This window comes from Felis catus, chromosome X (assembly GCF_018350175.1).
Source record: "Felis catus isolate Fca126 chromosome X, F.catus_Fca126_mat1.0, whole genome shotgun sequence".
Lineage (NCBI taxonomy): Eukaryota > Metazoa > Chordata > Mammalia > Carnivora > Felidae > Felis > Felis catus.
Window position 1 is genome coordinate 97,223,070 of NC_058386.1, and position 23,755 is coordinate 97,246,824.

The 23,755-nt window shown below is 47.5% G+C and overlaps 1 protein-coding gene across 1 annotated transcript in view; it reads right to left on the reverse strand.

Annotated features, from left to right (window-relative positions):
- The window catches only part of LOC101092340 (A-kinase anchor protein 17B), a 29,362-nt gene extending 6,035 nt beyond the window's left edge, over positions 1-23,327 (reverse strand). Inside the window, exons 1-5 of the mRNA XM_023249040.2 lie at positions 23,014-23,327; positions 19,464-19,529; positions 4,514-5,282; positions 2,896-3,026; positions 403-637 (exon numbers count right to left, since the gene is read on the reverse strand). Coding sequence (XP_023104808.2) covers positions 403-637; positions 2,896-3,026; positions 4,514-5,266 — 1,119 coding nt within the window. The 5' untranslated portion in view covers positions 5,267-5,282; positions 19,464-19,529; positions 23,014-23,327. The remainder of the gene's footprint in view (positions 1-402; positions 638-2,895; positions 3,027-4,513; positions 5,283-19,463; positions 19,530-23,013) is intronic.
- Positions 23,328-23,755: the final 428 nt, after the last annotated feature.

The window sequence follows — 23,755 nt, forward strand, 5'->3', positions numbered from 1 at the left end:
TCTTCCTTCCCATCCAAACCTGTTGCAGATGAACGGACAAGTTAATGGAAGGCTACCCACCTAACACCCCTTCCCTCGCCCTGGCGCCTTCCCTTATATCCATGAGAAACTCAGACAAGATACACTAGCTATAGGGCTCTGGGGCAGACCATCCTGGAGTTCGGGAACACACAGTGGGCCAGACGGTAAGGGCGAGACACGAGTGCTTTGGACAATTTGGGTACCTCTTTCGCAAATCCACAACTGGGCTACTGGAGATCAGCCTATTGAAAACGAATCCCAAGGAAGGCAAAGAGTCTTCCATGGAGTCGATTTGAAACAGGCCACTGCTTCAGCGTGGACGTGTGCCTCAGAAAGATCACTACCTACCAAAAGTGATGGCTGATCGAGAAAGAGCCTTACTGCAATTTTCCTCAAGAGGACGCGTAGCAACCGAAGGGCCTCCCCCCTCCTCTGAGCCAGCAGGCACTTCCTCTCCTCCCACTCTTCCCAAGAGTCGGGCTCACGCGCAGCTTCAGCTTTGGCTGGCTCCTTCTGTTTCCTTTGCCGGTGTCTGTCTCTTTCCTTCAGGGCTCGCCGCCTGACCCGGGCCCTCCTCCTCTTTTCCTGGGCTCTCCTCTCCTCCTCTTTTCTTTTCCTGGACAGTGATGAAGATTCAGTCATTCAGAAGGTATTTGTTAGGCATCTGCTCTCCTTCTAGCTCCCTCCCCACTGCCCGGGGAGGATGGATCATTTAGGTTTCCAGGAATCACTCAGTGCGAACCCCAGGGCCTGACACAGACAACTTAGGGAATAAGACACCACACATGGGGCACCGGGGTGGCTCAGTCAGTTAAGCCTCTGACTCTTGATTCCGGCTCAGGCCGTGATCCCATGGTTCGTGAGTTCGAACCCTGCGTCGGGCTCTGTGCTGACAATGCGGAGCCTGCTTGGAATTCCCTCTCCCTCTCTGCCCCTCCCCTGATCTCGCCCTCTCAAAATAAATAAATAAACTTAAAAAAAAAAAAAAAAGGCTCCATGTGCATCAGTCGAAACAGAAGGACACAAAATCGAGCTGGTTGGTTAGAAGCATGTACAGGAGAGAGTGTACAAAAGGAAGGCTACAGAATTCAAAGGAGGGGCTTCTAGAAGTCCCCACTTTCTCAAACCACAAGCAGTCCAGCTTGTGGACTCAGCTGTCGCAGTGCTGATCTCATTTCTCTTGAGATCAAAACCTTCCGTGGAGTTGACTTCACCTTGGCTTATAAAACAGGGAAGTCAAGGCACTCAGAAAATCTTACGGATGAGAACTGGTACTTAACACAGTACACTATCATAAAAACATACTGGCTCAGAAAAATACAGGCTTTGGGGCACCTGGGTGGCTCAGTCAGTTAAGCGTTGGGCTCTTGATCTCAGCTCAGGTCAGGACCTCACGGTTCGTGAGGCTCTTGATCTCAGCTCAGGTCAGGACCTCACGGTTCGTGAGGCTCTTGATCTCAGCTCAGGTCAGGGCCTCACGGTTCGTGAGTTCAAGCCCCGAGTTGGCCTCTGCGCTGATGGCGTGGAGCCTGCTTGGGATTCTCTCTTCTCTGCCCCTTCCCTGCTTGTGTTCGTTCTCTCTCTCTCTCTCTCTCTCTCTCTCAAAATAAATAAATAAACTTAAAAAAAGAAGAAGAATATGGGCTTTGTTTATAGCTGTTCTCGGAAAAATGAAACCGTTTTGGTTAGGCCCTTATGGAAATGTGGGGAAGGAGAAACAAGGGACAGTCACCTGAGTGAGGACTTAGCCAAAAGCTGAAGGATTATCTAAACTGCATGTTTTGTCCAGAAATTTGGGGCGACAGTTACCTTGACTGGGCTCAATTTCTGGCCAAGTTTCACAGACATGATCTCAATCAACTCCTATTACCCCACCAGCCAAAAAAGTGAAAGGTCCACGAAGGGGTACCCTTTCTCTCCTTTTTTGAACAGCTATAATTCACATGAAAGACTGCAAGAATAAACATGGAAGTGGAGGGGCCAAGAGGTAAGACTTGTTTGTTTTCTTTTTTTAATTTTTTAATGTTTATGTTATTTTTGAGACAGAGAGACAAAGCGTGAACGGAGGAGGGGTGGAGAGAGAGGGAGACACAGACTCTGAAGCAGGGTCCAGGCTCCGAGCTGTCAACACAGAGCCCAGTGCGGGGCTCAAACTCATGGAACTGTGAGATGATGACTCGAGCCGAAGTCGGGCGCTTCACCGACCGAGCCACCCAGGCGCCCCACGTAAGACTTGTTTTAAGAGCCCTGTAGTTCCAGCCCATTTGTACCTTCTTGGCAAACCTTTGGCAATCCAATCGCCCTTTCTAGGCCCAAGTCCCTAATTTCAAGACAAGGAGAAGCTCAAAGAAATAAACATGGGGGCTCCTTAAATTCACCGAAAGACCTTAGGCCAACAGGAAATAGAATGCCAAGAAATACATGCCTTCCTGCCTGTCAGTTGGTTTGACTGCTGAGCATTTTGTGGAAGAAAATCTTTTCCAGTCCTAAAAAGAATTCGTTTTTATTTAAATTGGTAGGCAAGGTAAAATTTGGTAAAGTGGGGGGTAAATTGGTATACTTGTTAATTTGGTGGGCTAGGATTTTCATTATAAAAGCCCCTGATCCTTTCTTTTTTAATCCTTTCTTCCCAGATATCTTAATCTAGCTCATTACTTGTTCTCCTTGAGAACCTTCTTTTTAAGTTTCCTGTTTTCAGTCGTTTGGCCATTTTGGTTTTGTAACAGCACAGTCGGAAGACGATAGGCTTCCACAGAACTTTCCAATCTGCAGCAATTCCTACTGCCCCCCACCTCATTGTCACCTATTCACCCAAAGGGAAAAATCCACTCATCGGAAGTGAAAAACCTTCTTTGTTAAAGTCGGTCTCCTCACCTCGCAGCCTCTTCCTCGTCTCTCCTCTTTTCTTTTTTCCTTTCTTCCTCTAGTTCTTGTAATTTTAGCCTTTCTTGATTTCTCCTCCTTATGGCTCCTTCGCTGAAATGTTTGGTCCTATCAAACATAACCTGCCCACAAACAATGCAGAGCTTCATTAGAAAAGTTTGCCAGCTGGCTGGGTATGTCCCAGGTCAGTGAGATGGAACGGGTATGTACATTACCATCCAAAACCCAAGGAGTTCAAAATGCCCTCTCTGCATCCCAGTGTCCAGATGGTTCCGCTGCTTCGTGGTCACCTGCCAAACAGCCCTGTCGAATTTCCTTTGGCAGAACCCTTGAGGAGCTCTAATATAGCTATAGATGACATCCCGGTGTCATTTTGGGCACAGGGTCTGAGGGATGTGAGTATATTACCTCTGGTTTGTTATAGCAATCAACTGAGTTCATGTATTTTTTTTTAATCATCAGAGACAAAAATAGTCAAAAAATGGGGGGGGGGAGCAGAGGGGGCGGGGAGCGAAGAGGCAAGAAAACTGACCTAATGGGATACAGACATCGGACTGTAGTGATTATTAAGCTACTTTGCAAATCTCAAAATACAGTGAAAGTCAGATCGAGGCACTACAAACAAATTTGCTCGAAAAATAAAAGGAGACGGAAATAGCCCTTTTAAATATACACAAGAATGATAAACACCAAATTCACAATCATGGCTATCTTTGAGGGGAGGAAGGGGAATGGGGTCTCATCTCACTGGTGATGTTTTCTTTTGTAAGCCGGGCAATGGGTACATGGGTGGTCACCATGGTACGTGTTATATCTTTTGTCTGGCTGAATAGCTCCTAATTTAAAAAGATATATTTTAGGGGTGCCCGGGTGGCTCAGTTGGTTGAACGTCTGACTCTTGATTTTGGTCATGATCAAAGGGTTGTGGGATCAAGCCTCAGGTTGGACTCTGCGCTGAGTGTAGAGCCTGCTTAAGATATTCTCTCCCTCTCTCTCTCTCTCTCTCTCTCTCTCTCTCTCTCTCCCCCCTCCCTCCCTCCCCCCCCCCCGCCCCTCTCCCCCACTTGCACGCACTCTCTCTAAGAAGATGGCCAAGCATTCAGACATCGATGAGGTGGCATGACTGGACAGACAGGATGATCTTGAAAGGAAAGCATCCAAGCTTGTTGAGGTTACGTTCCAACAATTTACCTGACAGACATCCTGAAAATGTAAGCTGTTGCCCCAAGAGGACAGAGGGAGTAAACCGCTCTCCTGTGGTTTCAAACTGCATGTATCCCTCTCTCTCAGCAACTCGTCAAATAGAACAGGCATACGAGACAGTTCCATAAGAGCCAGAGGAATTCTTCAGTGCCCTGGAGAAGTTAGGGCAGAACCCCGGATAATAACAAAACCCCAGCCAGCAGCATGCCTGCTAGCAGAGAATGTTCAAATCCGGATTATTTTTATTCCTAAACATCCATTTATTAGTGACAACACAAATCTCCCCATTAGCTGTCAATCAGAGCCTGGTGGGGTCTAAGGAAATTTATTCTAGATGCTTCCTTCCAGCTTTTGCTCAGGACCACCTGGACAGTGGGGAATGAAAGAAATTCTGGCTCCTTCTTACCTTGATGTTACAGGCCAGAGCTTTCCCATCGTCTCCTTTGAGCATTAGCTTCATACCTCGAAGGGACTCCATGGCTTTCACAAAGTCCGTCGACTCCTGGTACTGTATAAAGGCCTCAAACGTCTGCAAGCCGAAGCCGAAGCCCCCGAAGTTCCCACCAGTCGTCACTTCTCGGTAGGGGTCTAGCATAGGGATATCCACATTCTTGATCTTCCCAAAGCTTTCAAAGACCACCCGGAGGATCTCTTCACAGGGCTTCTCCCCGCTGGAGCCTTTAGGTGCAAACCATTTGCAGGGCAAGCCTTCAAAATATATAGAGTCGGGGCTCTTATCCTGGTCCTGCTCTTCAGCCCCATCACTCGACGAGGCCTCCTTCTCCCTGGGGAAGCGCTCCCACTCTCCCTGGGCGTCCGTAGCCACTACTTTTAAGTCTGTTTTCAAACCGTTTAGCTTGATGATCTTTCCATGTAACTTTGCCTTCAAGATCTGAACCAGACTTCGCGTTTCGGCCTCCCCCTCGAACCGGATGAAGTCCTTGGTACTCTTAGAGAGCCGGACTGTGGTGAACTGATCAGGGCAAATTAGGCTCTTAAGCTGGTCGAGAACTTCCCAGTTGGAGAAGGGTCTCATGGGTTCTGAGCTCTCTGGGAGCAATACATTGATCATCAGTTTTGCTATGGGCTTGAGGTAGAGGTGCTGAGCTGCACAGAGCTCTGTGGCCTCAGAGTTATCATACACCACGGTGACCGTCATGGTAGCCCCCGGAAACCTTAGAGGGTGAGAGAGAACATTTTCATACAGATGGAGCAAAACACGGATTTGCACTTCGAAGGCTGCTAGCATTCCTGGACTTCAGGTCAACTGATAGGGGAAAGCGCACTTTGGGGAGAATGAAGACAATAGCTCGCATTTGTTTAATGTATTTTCGGGGTTTCAAAGTTTCCGTATACGGTTGGCCCTTGAACGGGACGGGGGTGAGGGGCACCAACTCCCCTCACCCTCATGTGGTTGAAAATCCACGCATGATTTTGGCTGCCCCCAAACCCAACTACTAATCGCCTACTGTTAACCAGAGCCTTACCGACAACAGAAACAATCGAGGGACACATATTTTGCATGTTATATGGATGGTATACTGTATTCTTACAATGAAGTAAGCTAGAGGAAAGAAAATGTTCTTAAGAAAATCAGAAGGAAGGAAAAAAATGGGGGCGCCTGGCTGGCTCAGACAGTGGAGCATGCAACTCTCGATCTCGGGGTTCTGAATTTGAGCACCGCATTGGGTGTAGAGGTTACTTTAAAAAAAAGAAGAAGAAGAAGAAGGGGCGCCTGGGTGGCTCGGTCGGTTAAGTGTCTGACTTCGGCTCGGGTCATGATCTCACGGTTCATGAGTTCGAGCCCCACGCTGGGCTTTGTGCTGACAGTGAAGAGCTTGGGATTCTCTCTCTCTCTCTCTCTCTCTCTCTCTCTGCCCCTCCCCCACTTGTGCACTCTCTCTCTTTCTCTCTGAGTGAATAAATAAACTTAAAAAAAAAAAGAAAAGGGGCGCCTGGGTGGCTCCGTCGGTTAAGCGTCCGACTTCGGCTCAGGTCATGATCTCACAGTCTGTGAGTTCGAGCCCCGCATCAGGCTCTGAGCTGAGTGCTCGGAGCCTGGAGCCTGCTTCCGATTCTGTGTCTCCCTCTTTCTCTGTCCCTCCCCCACTCACGCTCTGTCTCTCTCCCTCTCTCAAAAATAAATAAACACTAAAAAAAAAAGAAAAGAAAATCATAAGGGAAAATACATGTATGGTACTGTACTGTATTGATCGCAAAGAAATCCGTGTATAAATGGACCCGCACAGTTCAAACCTGTGTTGTTCAAGGGCCAACTGTACTGTGTTTCAGTTTCCTTCACTGAAAAATTGAGATTCTAGGATTTCTGAGAGGATTCAGTGAGCAAGTACATGTGAAAGCTTAAGAATAGTGCCCGGCACAAAGGAAGTTCTCAATAAACACAAGCTATGATGATTCTTTATTTGTGGCAAAAGTGTTATTTTATCTCATTTGATTCACGAAGCAACCTATAAGAATTTTCATGCCTGTTTTACAGATAGGGAAATTCAGACGGATTCAGAAAAATTCAGTGACTTGCCCATACATTGAGACCCCAAGATTCCAAATCTCCAATCTATTGCATGATTGATCTCAAAGGTCAAATCCCAGAAAAACTGGCTGGGGGTACTACAGAAACGAGGCAAGTGTAAAATACCCATAGCGCATTCGGGAACACGCACCTGATTTAACATCCTTGGTCCGGGTTGGTTTCTAGGTCTTACGTGGACATATCCACTCGTATGCTCCCAGTCTATTGACATGAACTAAACTGAACTCTAAGTTCCAATGCAGAAGAACCATCCTCTTCTAATGAATGACCAAGTGAATTTGCCCTTGACCTAAAAATCCCCCAAACATGAGTGCCTGCTGGCATTTCCTATTAACAAACTCTTTTAAGCTGCCCAAGGTGCCCCAAGATTACAAATACTGGGAATCAAGGATTTCTGCTCCTATTTGCTGACTTCAAATGGCACTTTCCAATAAAGGAGTTTTTTCTAAAGTGGATATATCCAGAGTCTATAAAACCTGAGTTTCTCATGTTTTATGTCAACTTCCAATGTCAACTTCTGAGAGGTTTAGACTCAAGCATACATGGCCAGATGATAGAAATTCTAACACAAAATCCACTACTAAATCTTGGTTAGCTTTGTAGGTACATAATTCTTTAATAACTGTCCATAAAGGACAGTCCAAGTCAATTTCCTTGAGGAGACAAAGTTTGCGTAGACTGTTTTTTTAAAGGCCTCCAAAGGTTATATCTAAGATATTAAGGTTCTTAGAAATTCTTATAATAGCAACACTGAACTGGGGTGTTATGAAAACAAACATGCTCTCTTTCTCCAAAAACATTATCTAAATAGCAAAATGAGGAAAACAATCCAGTTACTTTGCTGCAACGTGCAACCTAAATGAGAGTCAACGCTAAGCTCCTTTAGGGGAGAAAAATTAATGTGATATTCAACTAAGATACACAGAACTCCCAAATTCATCTACAGTCAATAGGTATTTGTTTATACAACCTAATTCAAAGCAACAGCTTTTAAAAAACCTTCCAGAAAAAATACACACAGAGTAGTTAACCACTTCAAAGTGATCAGGTTTGTCATGCTCTCCCCATTTATTCCAGTGACAAGCCTTTGTTTTAAACATTTCAGAATGCTTCCTTTTGGATTGATTTCAAAGTCTGGGTTACATTCTTTTAAATAGCCTTGACGGGGGTCAATTTTGAAATTCTTTTATCGTGAATTTGATATTTAGAAATTATCAAAAATTACCTAGAATTGGGGCGCCTGGGTGGCTCAGTCGGTTAAGCGTCTGACTTTGGCTCGGGTCATGATCTCACAGTTTGTGAGTTTGAGCCCCGCATCGGGCTCTGTGCTGACAGCTCGGAGCCTGGAGCCTGTTTCGGATTCTGTGTCTCCCCCTCTCTCTGACCCTCCCCCCGTTCATGCTCTGTCTCTGTCTCAAAAATAAATAAAAATTAAAAAAAAATAACCTAGAATCAAGAACATTGAATAAAATGGTTGACTATAAAAACCAAACTGATTTTCTTAACTGGCTTATAACCGCCTCCCCCCAAAAAAGGAGATTCTAATAAAGGCTCTGATTCTTGCTTTTTTAATTCGTGGGTACATCGTTGGAATGAGTGCAGAGCTTTGAAAGATGACAACTTTGAAGGACAACAGTCATTTGAATGTGGTGGTATAAGAGTTGTAAAAGTAATCGCAAGTTTCCACCCAGCCCCGTATCTACACTCTGCGATGTGACTTTGAGTTACTGCTATCAAGAGATAGAGTCAGGGCGCTTGGGTGTCTCAGTTGGTTAAGCATCTGACTCTCGATTTCGGAAGATGTCCTAAACCAGCCAGCCCCCAGCCAACCCACCAACTGACCACTGACACGTGAGCAAGTACAACAGTCCTGCCAACCTATAGACTTGTGAGAAACAATAAATCCCTGTTGTTTAAGCCACTAAGTTTGGGGATGGTTTGTTACACAACAATAGCTAACTGATACATGTATCGAACTCTTAATTCGTTTCAAGATATACAATTACAAGGGCACCTGGGTGGCTCAGTCGGTTAAGCGTACGTCTTCAGCTCAGGTCATGATCTTGTGATTTGTATAAGTTCAAGCCCCGCGTCGGGCTCTGCTCTGTGCTGACAGCTCGGAGCCTAGAGGCTGCTTCGGATTCTGTGTCTCCCTCTCTCTCTCTCTGCCCCTCCCCTGCTCGCGCTCTGTCTCTCTCTCTCTCTCTCAACACTAAATAGATACACAATTCCATTTAATAGTCTTTACACAAACGAATAAAAAGTTATAAAAGCCAATTCCTGGGAGAGTTTTGGGAAGAAAAAAACAGGCATCTTCATATCTTGCTAGAGACCATGTAAATCATCTTTTTCTAGAATAATTTAGCCAAACAAACCAAGAATCATAAAAATTCTCATCTCCTTTATCAAGTAACCTGCTCTAGAAACTTATCCTAGAGAAATAATTTAAAATAAGAAAAAAGCATGGGCGTCTGGCTGGCTCAGTTGGTAGAGCATGCAACTCTTGATCTCAGGGTCATGAGTTCAAGCCCCACATTGGCCAGGGAGCCTACTTTAAAAAACAAAATCAAACCTGCTCAAAGCCATTTATTACAGTGTCATTTGGATATAATTTTGTGCAAATTATGTATGCACAGGAATAAAGTCCAGAAATTGAGTTATGAATTTTTTGGAAAGTAGTTTTTCTTTTTAATTTTTTTTAATGTTTATTTATTTTTGAGACAGAGAGAGACAGAGCATGAATGGGGGAGGGGCAGAGAGAGAGGGAGACACAGAATCGGAAGCAGGCTCCAGGCTCTGAGCCATCAGCCCAGAGCCTGACACGGGGCTCAAACTCAGGGACCGTGAGATCGCGACCTGAGCTGAAGTCGGACGCTCGACCGACTGAGCCACCCAGGCACCCCGGGAAAGTAGTTTTTAATGACACATTTACTGATGTAATCAAACTTTTAATAGATGCATTTTTAGTCACTTGTTTAAAATTATGACCAGTATAAATAGATCTTATTTAAAAATTTCTTCTACTTAAAATTAAATTCACAAAGACGACTAAAAATCATCACCGTTTTGAGATTTAACATATGCCTCACACCCCTCACAAGGATGATTTCTACATAACAAAACAAATTTCTATACTTTACCCACATCTCTCCACTTTCCTGAAGTGTAAAAAAAAAAAAAAAAAAAAAAAAAAAAAAAGGCTCTTATCAAGTTTGGAGAGAAATGAGCCAAATACCACTTTAAAGTGTTTGATGAACCGTGTTTTTGACAGTTTTCAAAAAACTGGCTATCGCTTCCGTCTCACACTGAAGCAAAAATAAGCAGTAAATTCTACAGCAGAAGCCATAACTCGGGTGACTACAGCCAACAGCAAGACGGTCTCAGTGAACAAAGTAAACTGAGCAGAGACTGAGGAACGGGCCAATCTCAAAGGGCAAGTCCTCCTCAGCTCCAGCTGCAATGAGGGAAGAAGGGCCAGGATCGGCCAGAACGCCCGTGTTTTCCAGAAGCACCAGAAATCCAGGTCCTTACGTGAAATCTGATTTTCAGATGTTGGCAATCAATTGAAACGATTTAAAAGCAGTGCAGAGTACAAATAAACACATCTACAGGACTCTCTGGCGTGCTAGTCCTTGACCTCTCTGCTCTAGAGTATTGTTCTCAGCTCTTTGTCCAGGGATAAGACCCTACACCTGGATTAGGAAGCACCTAAGCTATTTTCTGACCTTCCCAAGATTGGTCTTAAAAACACAAACAAACAAACAATAATGATCCCTTTAAAGTTCCCAACGCAGCCCCCCCCCCCCGCCCCGAGTCGGAGGAGCACGTGACTCTTGATCTCGGGGTGGTGGGTTCAAGCCCCAGGCCGGGTGTACAGATGACTTAAATAAATAAATAAACTTTTAAAAAATAAAATAAAATCCCCACGGCCAACTCCTGGCTCCCCCAAATAGTAACAATAATGAATTAGACAGTTGTCCTCATATCTTTCCCTGTTGTTCGTGGGCTTTAAAATTAAATGTTCATGAATATTTCATCTTAAAATACTCTCCCAGAATAGGGAGCTAATTTTCCAATCTTCATTTTTAAAAATACTGAGGCATATGTCAGTTCATAATGAACCTATGGTCCACTGAGGCACTAGTTTTTGTGGGTTTTTTTTTTTGTTTTTTGTTTTTTTTTGTTTTGTTTTGTTTTGTTTTGTTTTGTTTTTGGTATTGTTGCCAGGTTCCATTTTCTTCTTGAAGCTGCTAAGGGATTGAAGCTGCTACTTTCTCATCTGTCTTGGGGACCATGCGATTTCTTGTCTGTTTCCCTTTGGGTTATTGTTCCACTCTACCGAATAGCCCTTTGGCTAACCAAGGACTTCCTTCTTTATAAAATTTCAGTGGCTCCTGACAGTCTCCCAACTGTACATCAGTGAACACAACTATTCACACAACTATTCACATCAGTGTACACAACTATTCGCTGTGCCTTGGGTTTTCCCTGAACTTTTGGTTGTGCCTTTGGGTTTTTTTTTTTTTTTCTATACGCAATATTCTTCAGCAAATACATCATGTTTAAAATGGCAGGTGTAGGGGCGCCTGGGTGGCTCTGTCCGTTAAGCATCTGACTCCCGATTTCGGCTCAGGTCATGATCTCACAGTTGATGAGATCGAGACGGCGTCAGGCTCTGGGCTGACAGGGCTAACCTGCTTGGGATTCTCTCTCTCCCTCTCTCTCTGCCCCTCCCTGACTCCATGCACACACACCCTCTCTCTCGTTCTCTCTCTCTCTCAAAATAAATAAATAAACAGTTAACTCTCTCTCACAATAAATGAATAAACTTTAAAAGAAAAGGGGGGGGGGTGCCTGGGTGGCTTAGCAGTTAGGCATCCAACTCTTGGTTTCAGCTCAGGTCATGATCTCACGATTCCGTGAGTTCAAGCCCCGCATTGGGGTCCCACTGATGGTGTAGAGCCTGCTGGGGATTCTTTCTCTCTCTCTCTCTCTGACTCTCTCTCTTTCTCTCAAAATAAATCAATAAACATTAAAAAAACAAACATTTTTAAAAAATAAATAAAATGACAGGTGTAGATGAGCTTCTCTGGGAATGAGAAAACATAGAACCAATCCCCATGGAAAATTAACATTTAGAAGTCAGCATGAGGAAAATTAACATTTAGAAGTCAGCTCAGCAAGAAGACAGAAGAAGCTGGGGCGCCTGGGTGGCTTGGTCGGTTAAGCGTCCGACTTCAGCTCAGGTCATGATCTCACGGTCGTGAGTTCGAGCCCCGCGTCGGGCTCTGTGTTGACAGCTCAGAGCCTGGAGCCTGTTTCAGATTCTGTGTCTCCCTCTCTCTCTGCCCCTCCCCTGTTCATGCTCTGTCTCTGTCTCAAAAATAAATAAACGTTTAAAAAAATTAAAAAAAAAAAAAAGAAGAAGACAGAAGAAGCAGCCAGACATGTAGAAGTGTTTCAAGAAGGAGGATTAGTCAGTGGTGTTGACTACTCCTAAGAGGTCAAGTAAGGTACTGGGGCACCTGAGTGGCTCAGTCGGTTAAGCATCCGGCTTTGGCTCAGGTCATGATCTCACGGTTTGTGAGTTCAAGCCCCGCATCGGGCTCCATGCTGACAGCTCAGAGCCTGGAGGCTGCTTTGGATTCTGTGTCTCCCTCTCTCTCTGCTCCTCCCCCGCTCATGCTCTGTCTCTCTCTCAAAATAAATAAACATTAAAAAAAATTTTAAAGAGGTCAAGTAAGGGGAGAATAGAGAAGTGTCCACTAAAAATGTTTTTAAGATTTTATTCTTAAGTAATCTCTACACCCAACGTGGGACTTGAACTCACAACCCCAAGATCAAGAGTCACATTCTCTACCAACAAAGCCAGCCCGGCCCCCCAAAAAAGTGTCCACTGAATTTGGCAGCATTAGAGGCTGTTGGTGATCTTAGCAAGCATGGTCTTGTGGACTGTTGAGGGCAAAATCCAGATTGTATTAAGTTGAAGAGTTTAAAAGAAGTAGAGAAGCAGAGATGGTGTGTAGATTAGGATTTTAAGAAATGGAGCAGGGGCGCCTGGCTGGCTCAGTCAGTAGAGCATGTGACTCTTGATCTTGGGTCATGACTTCAAGCCCCACACTGGGCGTACAGCTGAAGAAGGAGGAGGAGAAGAAGAAGAGCAGGAGGAGGAGGAGGAGGAGGAGGAGGAGGAGAAATGGAGCAGTATCTGGAGAATATTACAGGGTCAGCTGAGGCTTTAAGGATCAAGGGATATAATGTATGAGAAAGTGATTTGGAAATTGTAACTTGCCACATATGGGTAAAGAGAAATCCAGAAAGAAGATGGCTAAGGACACAACCCAGGGGGACACCCTCATTTAGAGAATGGAGTGAAAAAGAATTTCAGGGCATGATGCCAAGAATTTGAATAGTCTTAAGCTCATGCTGTATTGTTTGGAAATGTTTCGTTTACGAAGAACCTCACCATAACTGATAGAACCATTCCTCTTGTGGAGGGTCTGGGTTATTTTCACCTTGTTTCTATTGTGGATAATGCCTTTATAGTATACAGTATAGGGATAAGATTGTGGGTTCTAGAGCCACACTGCCCGGGTTTACATCCCAACTCTCACCACTTACTAGCTGTAATTTTGGGCAAACTGTGTAAGCCATCCATATGTCAGTCTGCTCAATTTAGTATAAGTATCACCACAGTGTATCATTTCATTGATGTAAGGACTAAATGAGCAATTGTAAAGCGCTTAAAAACGGGGCGTGGCACACAGTAAACAATAAACACGGGCTATTATTGTTAATATGTATCTTTGTGAATCTAGAGTCAAACTTCTGTTGAACTATTTCCCCAGGATAAAATTTCAGGTTGGGATTACTGCATACGTGGAACTTGAGAAACAAAGCAAAGGAAAAAGGAGACAAACAAAAAACCAGACTCTTAAACACAGAGAACAAACTGAGGCTTGCCAGAGGGGCGGCAGGTGGGGGGAGAGGCGACATAGATCATGGGGACTGACAGTGTACTTATGGTGATGAGCACTGAGCAGTGTATGGAATTGTTGGATCATTTTATTGCACACCTGAAACTAATATAACACTGTATGTTAACTACGCATCAATAAAAAGGGATGACAAAACAATAATAAAATAAAAAGACTGAGGCATGGAGAATATGGTCAATAAGATGGTAATAGCACTCTTTGGTGACAGATGGTGACCACACTTATCGTGGTGCGCACTGAGTAATGTATAAAGTCATTGAGTCATTATGTTGTACACCTGAAATTAATACAACACTATGTCAATCATACTTCCATTAAAAACGTGTCTAAAAAACATATATCGGGGCGCCTGGGTGGCTCAGTTGATTGACAAACTGCAGCTCAGGTCATGATCTAGCGGTTCAAGAGTTCGAGCCCCACATCAGACTCACTGCAGTCAGCGCATAGACTGCTTCGGATCCTCTGTCCCCCTGTTTCTCTGCTTCTCCCTCCCTGCTCTCTCTCTCTCTCAAAAATAAATAAACATTGGGGCACCTGGGTGGCTCAGTCAGTTAAGTGTCAGACTCTTGATTTCGGCTCAGGTCATGAGCTCACAGTTTGTGAGATCAAGCTCCTATCTGCTGATAGCACAGAGCCTGCTTGGGATTCTCTCTCTCTCTCTCTCTCTCTCTCTCTCTCTCTCTCTCTCTCTCCGCCCCTCTCCCCTCTCAAAAATAAATAAATAAAAGCAACACTTTTTGTTTTGCTTCGTTGAAGGATTTCATTTTTAAGTAATCTCCACACCCAACATGGGACTTGAACCCACAACCCCCCAAGATCAAGAGTCACATGCTCGGCCAACCAAGCCAGCCAGGCCCCCCTAAAAGCAACACTTCTGAGACCACCTATTCCTTAACAGCTTTGCAGAGGCAAACGAGAGCTCCTCCAACCTTAAAAAATTGTAGTCATTCAACAATGTTTACACAGCGTGCATTCCAGCAGTATCTTGTGTATACAGCTTTACCAAGGTATTTCACTCAACACGCTCCCAATGCCAGGACGTTTCTAGCAGATTCTCAGAGAAAAAGATTGCTCTCTCTAGTCATCTGTCCGCCTCTTTTTCCTTGCCTCTATACCCAGCGGCAAAGCTGACCAAATCGCAGTAGCATAAGAGAACGGACAAAAGAAGCCAGTCTTGAGATGCTCTCTCAAGTGTAAAATGGTTGTTTTAACCAGCAGTGAAAATTCCAGAAATTCTGCATCCAAGGTCCCTCTAATACCTTCCTTCATCTCAGAAGATACTTAGAGAGATTCCTCTGCTACATCTCAGGGCTCTCAGATCAAAAGTATAACTTTACAACTTTAAAAGCATTTGAATCATAAGCATAAGTGTCCATCATTCATTCTCTCTAGCTTTTACTCACACTCATAAATATTTGCTATCGGCGTGCCAGCAAAGCCATTTCAACGAGGCGTGTTTTTAAAAACAGTGGGGAAAAAAGTAGGACCATCTGCACAACTCCATATCCTCTTTCAAAGTAGTTCTTTGCTGCCTTTCTTTTTTTTCCAGGCCTTTGAACCTTAAAGTTAGTCATTTTGAAAGCATTTCAGATGTATAAAATTGTATCAACATATTTATAGGCAGTGGGGCAGCCGAGACGCATATGGATCAAAGCAACCTAGCCAATTTCCAGGCTCCTGGCTAGTACACAGTCCCAGTGAGCCTTGACCAAATAGAAATATTCCCTGGCTCTCCAGCCAAGAGGTCATGGATAAATATTCACGTGTTTTGACACATCCTTAACCCAAACAGCAATTTTAAAACTGAGGCTGACCATATGCTCTGATCTTGAAAAAACTAAAAGTCACATAATTAAAATGAGTGGCAGTCAGTGTTGAAGTAACAGGAATAGAGCCAATATAGGACGCACAGAATGACTAAATTTCCAAATCAAGATGGTCCTAGAGGGCTTATTGGGGCACAGGGGGCTTTTGGAACAGACAAAAAGGGACTTTTGGAGAGCCATAGCCATTCAGCAATGATACATTAGTGGCCATACCGGAGTCCTGCTGAGGGAGAATCTCTTCTGCCAGCACTCAAAGAAAATCTGTTCTAAGGTATAGGAGGAAAATTGTTTTATTCTGTAAGCTTCAGGTGTACAACATTGTAATATGACATGCGTATGCCCTACAAAGCGATCACTCCCAAAAGTCTAATTACCATCCAACACCCTACAATTGACCCCCTTTACCCCTTTTGCTCAACCCCCATCTCCTTTCCCCTGTGGTAACCACTGATCTGTTCTCTGTGTCTATGGATTTGTTTTTGCTTTGTTTTGTTTGCCTGTTTTCATACGGTTTGGTTTTTAGATTCTACATATGAGTGAAATCATATGCTATTTGTCTTTCTCCTTCTGACTTATTTTGCTGAGCATAATACCCTCAAGGTCCATCCACGTTGTCGTAAATGGCAAGATCTCATTTTTTATGGCTGAGTACTATTCCATTGTGTGTGTGTGTGTGTGTGTGTGTGTGTGTGTGTGTATGTGTGTGTGTGCATATACATATCTCCCACATCATCTTTATCCATTCATCTTTAATGGACAGTTAGGTTGTTTCCTATCTTGGCTATTGTAAACGATGCTGCAATAAATACAGGAGGGCCTGTCTTTTCAAATTAGTGTTTTCATATTCTTCAGATAAATATTCATGGCAGACCAGCTACATCATATGGCAGTTCTAGTCTTAATTTTTTTTTGTCCCTATTTCAAGAGGTCATACTAATGCTTCCTTTGTCTGATAATGTTTGTAAAAGCAAAGTGTTTCTAAAGCCACTAAAAAAAATCAACCCAAAGAAAGACTTGTAGCAGGCCTTTCCATGCAAATGGATTGGCATAACTCTATATATTGGTGAGGACAGGGGCAAGGGAGCTTTTTTGGGGTGTGGGGAGGGGGGAGCTATTTTTTTTTAAATAAGCACACAGCAGTGAGCAGAGCCAGCTGACCAGTCCTTTGGTCTTTTGCCCCCTTCTCAGCACCAGAAACATTCTTGAACACCCCTCTCCAGACGCTTCCAGCCAGGAACACAACTTTGTATCTTGGATTAATTTACCATAATGCTACTACAGTAGACTTCTTGCTTTCTCTTCTTGTGACACAATAAAAGCTACCAGGAATTTAAAGCAATGCGGCTGAGTAGCTTTCTTTTTGTCTCACTCACTGAACAGTCAGGACATTATCCGTGGGCAATGCGTTTCACGAAGGCACCCGTGTTTTACTTCTCAGTTTTACCTTCACTGTCTGAAAATTACCAGCAAAATCCCTGCCCGCAAGTCGCCACCTACCGGGGAAAAGCAACCTCTCCGTGAGCCGGTGCTTGGTACGACTAAGCAGTTTCTCAAAGCAGCAGTATTTCCCAACCTTTTGAAAATCCCAAGGCAAACTTATTTGAATACGAGTCCTATGAAGAGGATATCGCCCAATACCTTATGGCGAAAATGTGATCAAGGAAGGAAAGATTGGAGAAGCCACAATGCATGTGAACTCTTCATGGCAGCCTGCTGTGTCGTGGCATCTTGACCACAGAACACTGCCAGGCAGAAAGAAGTGCAAAGTCAAAAGAGGATGGAATGGTTTTAAAAAAAATAAGACAGGGATGCCTGGGTGGCTCAGTCGGTTAAGCGTCCGACTTCAGCCAGGTCACGATCTCGCGGTCCGGGAGTTCGAGCCCCGCGTCGGGCTCTGGGCTGATGGCTCAGAGCCTGGAGCCTGTTTCCGATTCTGCGTCTCCCTCTCTCTCTCTGCCCCTCCCCCGTTCATGCTCTGTCTCTCTCTGTCTCAAAAATAAATAAACGTTAAAAAAAAATAAGACAGCGGTATATTTACGACTTTCAGCATAAACAGCGAAAACAGATGTCGAGGTGGTCAACACGTTGCTCACTTTTCGTGCCTACAGCAAATTTCTGTAGAAGTTCCATATAGAGAGAAACCCTACACAAGTGCTAGAAAGACTGAGTATATATTTGGTAAGCTAGTCCCCTTCTCTAGGGATTTGCATTTTCCAATTAATCTTTATTATTATTATTATTGAAAGAGCACTACACAGGGGCGTCTGGGTGGGTCAGTCGGTTGAGAGTCCGACTCTTGATTTCGGCTCCGGTCATGATCCCAGGGTCGTGGGATTGAGCCCCGCGTCAGTCTCTGTGCTGTGTGGAGCCTGGTAAAAATTCTCTCTCTCTCTCTCTCTCTCTCTCTCTTCTCTCTCTCTCTCTCCCCCCTCCCTCCCTCCGCCTCTCTCCCTGGCTCATCCTCTCTCTCTCTCTCTCTCTCTCTCTCTCTCTCGAAAAGAAAAAAAAGAGAAAGAGCACTACCCTTCCCAAAGGAGCACCACTACCACTCTATCTTTGTGCACATTTTTTAACAAATTATTTCCTCAAAATGTGTTCCCACGTCAAGGGGCAGGAGTGAGCTTATAGGGCTCATGACAGATTGGCAAATTGTTCTTGTGAAGGATTACGACAATTTATCACGACCGTAGCCGTATTAACGTGCCCGAGTCCCTTGTAGGCTTGCTGACACTGGATCGTTTCCATTTTTATTTCTGCTACCTTTATTGGTAGGTAACGGCAACTTGAAGTGGCTTGAATTCGCATCTCATTTTTCTTAAATTAAGTAAAAAGTAAAGGTTGGCTTCAGCTTACGCTGACGTCCAACAGCCTCTTCAACGTCTCCAAGCTGAAGGTTTCGTTCGCATCCCCGGCTAACAAGTGCAACAGATCTCTTCATTTCCATGCCCCTCCCAACTGCCCCCCACCTCAAACTTGACCCCCCACCCCACCCAGCGATTCCCATCATCCTAAACACAGCCACCCACCTCCCAGGAGCTCAGGCTCAAAACCAGGACCTGTCCCTGTGTCCCTCCCGCTCACATTCAACCCTTCAGCAAGTCCTTCTGATCCCACCTTTACCACGTTCCAAGGCCACCTCCATCACCGCTGCTGCTCCCCGGGTCCAAGCCAGCGCCATCTGGAACCTGGATGACTGCCACAGCCTCCCAACCAGTCTCTCCTTGTCGTCCTTGCCCCATAGAGTCTATGCTAAGTGCCGGTCAAAACGATTTTTTTTTAAACCTCAAGTCAGATTGTGTCACTCTGTCTAAAACCCTCCAGTGACTTTTCATCATGCTCTGAACAAAATTCAAACTGCTTACCCTCAAAACCCAGCCCCTGCCCACCCGGCTCAACACACTGTGTGCCCCTTCTCCCCTACTGCCCCTGTTCTCTCTCCATCCAGCCTTCTTACCGTTCCTCGCAGATCCAAGTTCACGCCACAGGGCCTTTGCACTTCCGGTTCCCTCTGGCTGAAGTGCTCTCTCCCCTAACATTTTCTCACGGCTGGCTTCTTCTCATTTCTCACATTTGGCTCAAATGCCACCTCCTCAGAGAAGCCTTCCCAGAACACTATCTTAAATAGCACGGCTCCCCCCGCCCCCTGTCATGTTGAAGCATAGCACCCCATCTTATTTTCAGCGTGACACTGAAATGCTCGATTATCACGTGCGTTTGTTAACATGGTTTTTATCTGCCCCGCCCCCACCCCTAGTCTGGAAGTTCCACCAGGGCAGGCACCGGCCTCTGTCTGGGTCACCAGTTTATCTTCAGAGCCTAGAATGGTGCCTGGCACGTCGCGGGAACTTCAGAGTGCTAAACCTGAACCTAGGAAAACCTAAAGAGGAACAGTGAGATGCTGAAAAGCAGGCCCGTGTGCCCCTGCAGGCTCTCAGAGCTATCAGTGAGCGAATGTCGTCGAGATCAACCAAGTGTACCTACCAAGTGACGATTCCGTTTGAGACCCTTTGGGGGCTACAGCAAGAAGTCGCCCTCGAAGATCCGAGTCTAGAGAGAAAAAGGAATGAAGACGATTAACTGGAAGCCGAGGAAGAAAACGGTGAGTGATGAAGCAGAGGATATTTCTGGGTCACCGAGAAGCAGAAAGGGTTCGAACAGCCTTTCGCTTGAAATGAGTGTTCGAATTCCTGGGGATACGCATCCAGGGGGTTTTGAACGCCCCTTCAAGAGTGTTGGGACACGCGTAGGAACAGCCGGTTGTAGTTGTCACAGGGGCTGGCACAGGGAAGGGCACTGCTGCCACGTGGCAATCTGGGAGTCAGGGGGGCTAGACGTCCTGCGGCGCCTGGACAGACCGACACAAGGGAGAACGCTCCACCCCAAATGGCAAGGCAGAAATGGCTCGCACCTATCCACCCAGAACACATGGAGTGCCTTTGGGGACTTCTCGATTAATGGGGTTTTTTTTTTTTTTGAAGGATGAAGGAGAACGGCAAGGCCAGCCCAAATGCCTCTTTGGGTCCCTAGCACAGCAGGATTCAAAACCCCAGTCCAGAAGAGAGGTTACCACCTCTGGATAGGGCTCAGAGTCTGACCATCAGACCGTCCCCAGTGACACCCACGACATCCCCGTGTGGCACGTTTATTCGCCTTTCACAGAGTCAGCTCTGCTGCGTGTCCAGCAATTCTCTAACTACACAGTAGGACAAGAAGCTAATCCTGAATCAGAATCTTCCCGAGGGGGGGCTTGTCTCCCTCAAGCGGTGGTCTGGGTCAGTGGTCCGGTAGGTCCCAGGACTGGGGGGGATGTGGGACACTCAGACCCCCGCTAAAGCAGTTAGCATCCACCTTCCGCAGGCAAGATGCAGATCAAGCCTTCTGGTGTTCCAAGAGAAACTGGAAATCCTGGCTTTTATTGAAATCGTTCAGTTTTTATCTTTTTAAAAATTTTTAAATTTTACTTAAATCCAAGCTAGTTAACATATAGTGTCATAATGCTTTTGGGAGTGGAATTTAGTGATTCATCACTTACTGTAACACCCAGTGCCCACCCCAACAGGTGCCCTCCTTGATGCCCATCCCCCATTTAGCCCATCCCCCCCCCCACCTCCCCACCAGCAACCCTCAGCTTGTTCTCTGTATTTAAGAGTCTCTTATGGTTTGCTTCCCTCTGTTTTTATCTTATTTTTCCTTCCTTTCCCCTATGTTCATCTGTTTTGTTTCTTAAATTCCATATCTGAGTGAAATCCCATGATATTTCTCTTTCTCTGACTGACTGGTTTCCCTTAGCATCATACCCTCTAGTTCCACCTTTCTTTCTTTTTAAGTAATCTCTACCCACAACGTGGGGCTCGAACTCACAACCCCGAGATCAAGAGTCACATGCCCCACCGACTGAGCCAGCCAGGTGCCCCAAGATCTTTTGGTTTTTCACTGTTGACCCCTAATCCAATGGCTTTCTAAAATATCGTGCAGGCTGAAGCACACCCCTCTAAGGCTGACCCAGGGACAGCCCTTGACTCACGGAAAGCCCATGACTCACGACAGGAGCTAAGATGGCCTCTGCAGGCCCCCTCCCCCCAGTGTTACTCCCCCTCAAATCAGTGCCATTCATTCTCTGATATGTATGCTAGCTGGGATTCCCTGGGCACCGGGGCCAGCAGGCTTATTCCACTGTCACTTTTCTCTGCGCTTAACAGGAGTCGGGGTAAAAACCCCTTCATGCAATTTACTCCATGCCTCCAGTGACTCCGTGCTTTGAGAGATCCCCCCCCCCCCCCAAAAACAGCAGGGCACAGAAAAATGTGACTCCTGGAATGCCGTATTCTTTAAAAAGCAACCAAAAGGGGGCGCCTGGGTGGCTCAGTCGCTTAAGCGTCCAACTTGGGCTCAGGTCATGATCTCACGGTTTGTGGGTTCGAGCCCCACATCGGGCTCTCTGCTGTCAGCACAGAGCCCGCTTCGGATCCTCTGCCCCCCTGTCTGCCCCTACCCCCCCCCCCCAAATAAATAAACATTAAAAAAAAATAACGTGGGTGGGTACAGGGGCTTCACTTTAAAGTGGGTGGGTTTAGGGGCGCCTGGGTAGCTCAGTCGGTTAAGCCTCAGACTTAGGCTCAGGTCATGATTTCACGGTTTGTCGGTTCGAGCCCCAGCCCCCCACTTTCCCCAACCCCCATCCTCCCCCACCCCACCCCCATCCCCCTTTGGGCTCTGTGCCGACAGCTCGGAGCCTGAAGCGTCCTTCAGATTCTGTCTCCCTGTCTCTCTCTGCCCCTCCCCCACTTGTTCTCTCTCTCTCTCTCTCTCTCTCTCTCTCTCTCTCTCTCTCTCTCGGAAATAAGTAAATAAATAGCTTTAAAAAAAAAGAAAGGCAACCGAAAAACCAGAACTTGGGGGATCCCAACTAGATTAGCCCAAGGCGGGGATCTCCTCAGCATGAACGCCCCACGCGCGCCGCCCAAGTTCACGCTAGGTCAACGGCACGAACTTTGAAAGTTACCTCAGAGGCCGGCGGGCAAACGGCCCCAAATGGGCGCCACCCTCGAAACCTTTACCCTCAAACGAGAAAAGACCCCGAGAAACCGAAAAGGCCCCCCAAGGCGACCCGCCCCGGGCGCTGGGAGCCGCGCCTCAGGGTCGGCCGCGATCAAAAGTGCTCCGGGAACGGCCGCCTTCCGAAAAAACGGCAAAAAGGGCAGGACGCCACACGCAAAGCCGAGGGTCCCCAGGGCCGAGGCTACCCCGTCTCCCCCCGCCCACCCTGCCCCGAGTTCGGGGACGGCAGTTTCTCCCACAGTTTCGGCCTCCCCCCCCCACCGCTTCTTCCCCTCGCCCCGCCCCCTGCCCCCCCTTCCCTGACCCCTGCCCCCCCGCCCCCCCACCCGGTTCCCACCTCGGGACCCGGTGCTTCGGGCCCCGTGAGGGAGTCCGGCTCTCCCAGTCAGACAGGGGAAGGGATTATCCCGCCCGCCGCCCCGGAACACCTCAAGTGACACTCTTGACAAGTCCCTGAAGCCAAAGGGACCCGGTCACCCGCGGGGCCCCGTTAACTGGACGGGGCCGGGCGCGGGGGCGGCAGCGGGGGCAGGGGGGGGCGGCCCCGGCCCCCACCTCGAACAGAAGAGGGCACCTTCGGTTCCCAGAAGCGGGAAGCCGCCGCCGGCGTACCCCGGGGGAGCGCCTCGAGTGACCTCTGTCGGAGCAGCGGCCTGAGGTGGCCCCTGAGCGCCCCCTAGTGCGGCGCCGGGGCCCGGCGCGGTCCAGGGAGAAGGGAGAGGACCAGGGGAAGAGCCCAGGCGCATCTCTGGAAAGCCCGACTCTGTGGGGGCAGGTGGGGCGGCCCGGGCCTCCCGCGCCTCCCCTCCCCAATCTCCACCGAGGGTCCTTCGTGGCCCGGTCGAAGCGGTACCAGAGCTTCCCCCCCCCCCACCCCGCCCCCCCCCTCGCCTAGGCCGGGGCGGCCGGCGGGGGCCCGAGAGACGCAGCGGGACGTGGCTGCCTGTCAGCGAGAGCCGCGGAGGGCATTTACCCGGAGCCTGAGGGGCCGCTGCGCCTCCGCTCGGGTCTCCGCTGAGGTAACGGGACCGCCGCCGCCGCCTCTTCCCGGCCGCCGCAGTCGCAACCGCCAACGCTCTCGATCGCTCTCTGCGACTGTGGCCCGCGAGGCCAGCTGTTGAATGGCCGCGTCCAAGCCGGCGACGCACGCGCGCGCCCCGATGCCAACGCCCCGTGCGCCCCCTCGCCCCGCTGCGGCCCTGGCGAGCTCGCCGCGGCTGCTTCCCGACTCCGGGATCCCGGCTCCCGGCAGCGGGCTCGCCCACCCGCCCGTCCGTCCGCCGGCTCCCTCCCACCGCTTGGTGGGCTCTCGCCTAGCCAATTGCCGGCCCTCGCCGGCTCCGCCCCCTGGCTGCGATCCCTCAACTCGCCCTCTGGACCAATGGCAACGATGGGCTAGTCCCGCCCCTTCGAATCCCCCGGGGCCAATCGCCTTCTCCTGAGGACCCGTTCAAGTTAACCCCGCCCCTCTCGTGCGGCGGAGCTGCAGCCAAAGTTGATCCCACTGCGCGGTTGCTCCTGACGATTGAGAGGCTTCGCCCGGGCTCCCCCCACCCCCAACCCCCCCCCCCCGCGCCAAGTTCAGTGATTTCAAGGCTGCAACTCACCTGGTCTGCCGACCCCCACACGACCTATTCTGAATAAGCGAATACTTAAAAAGCTAATGAGAGAGGTACCGTTGTCCATCTCATCCCTGAGCAGGGCCGCTGCGAAAT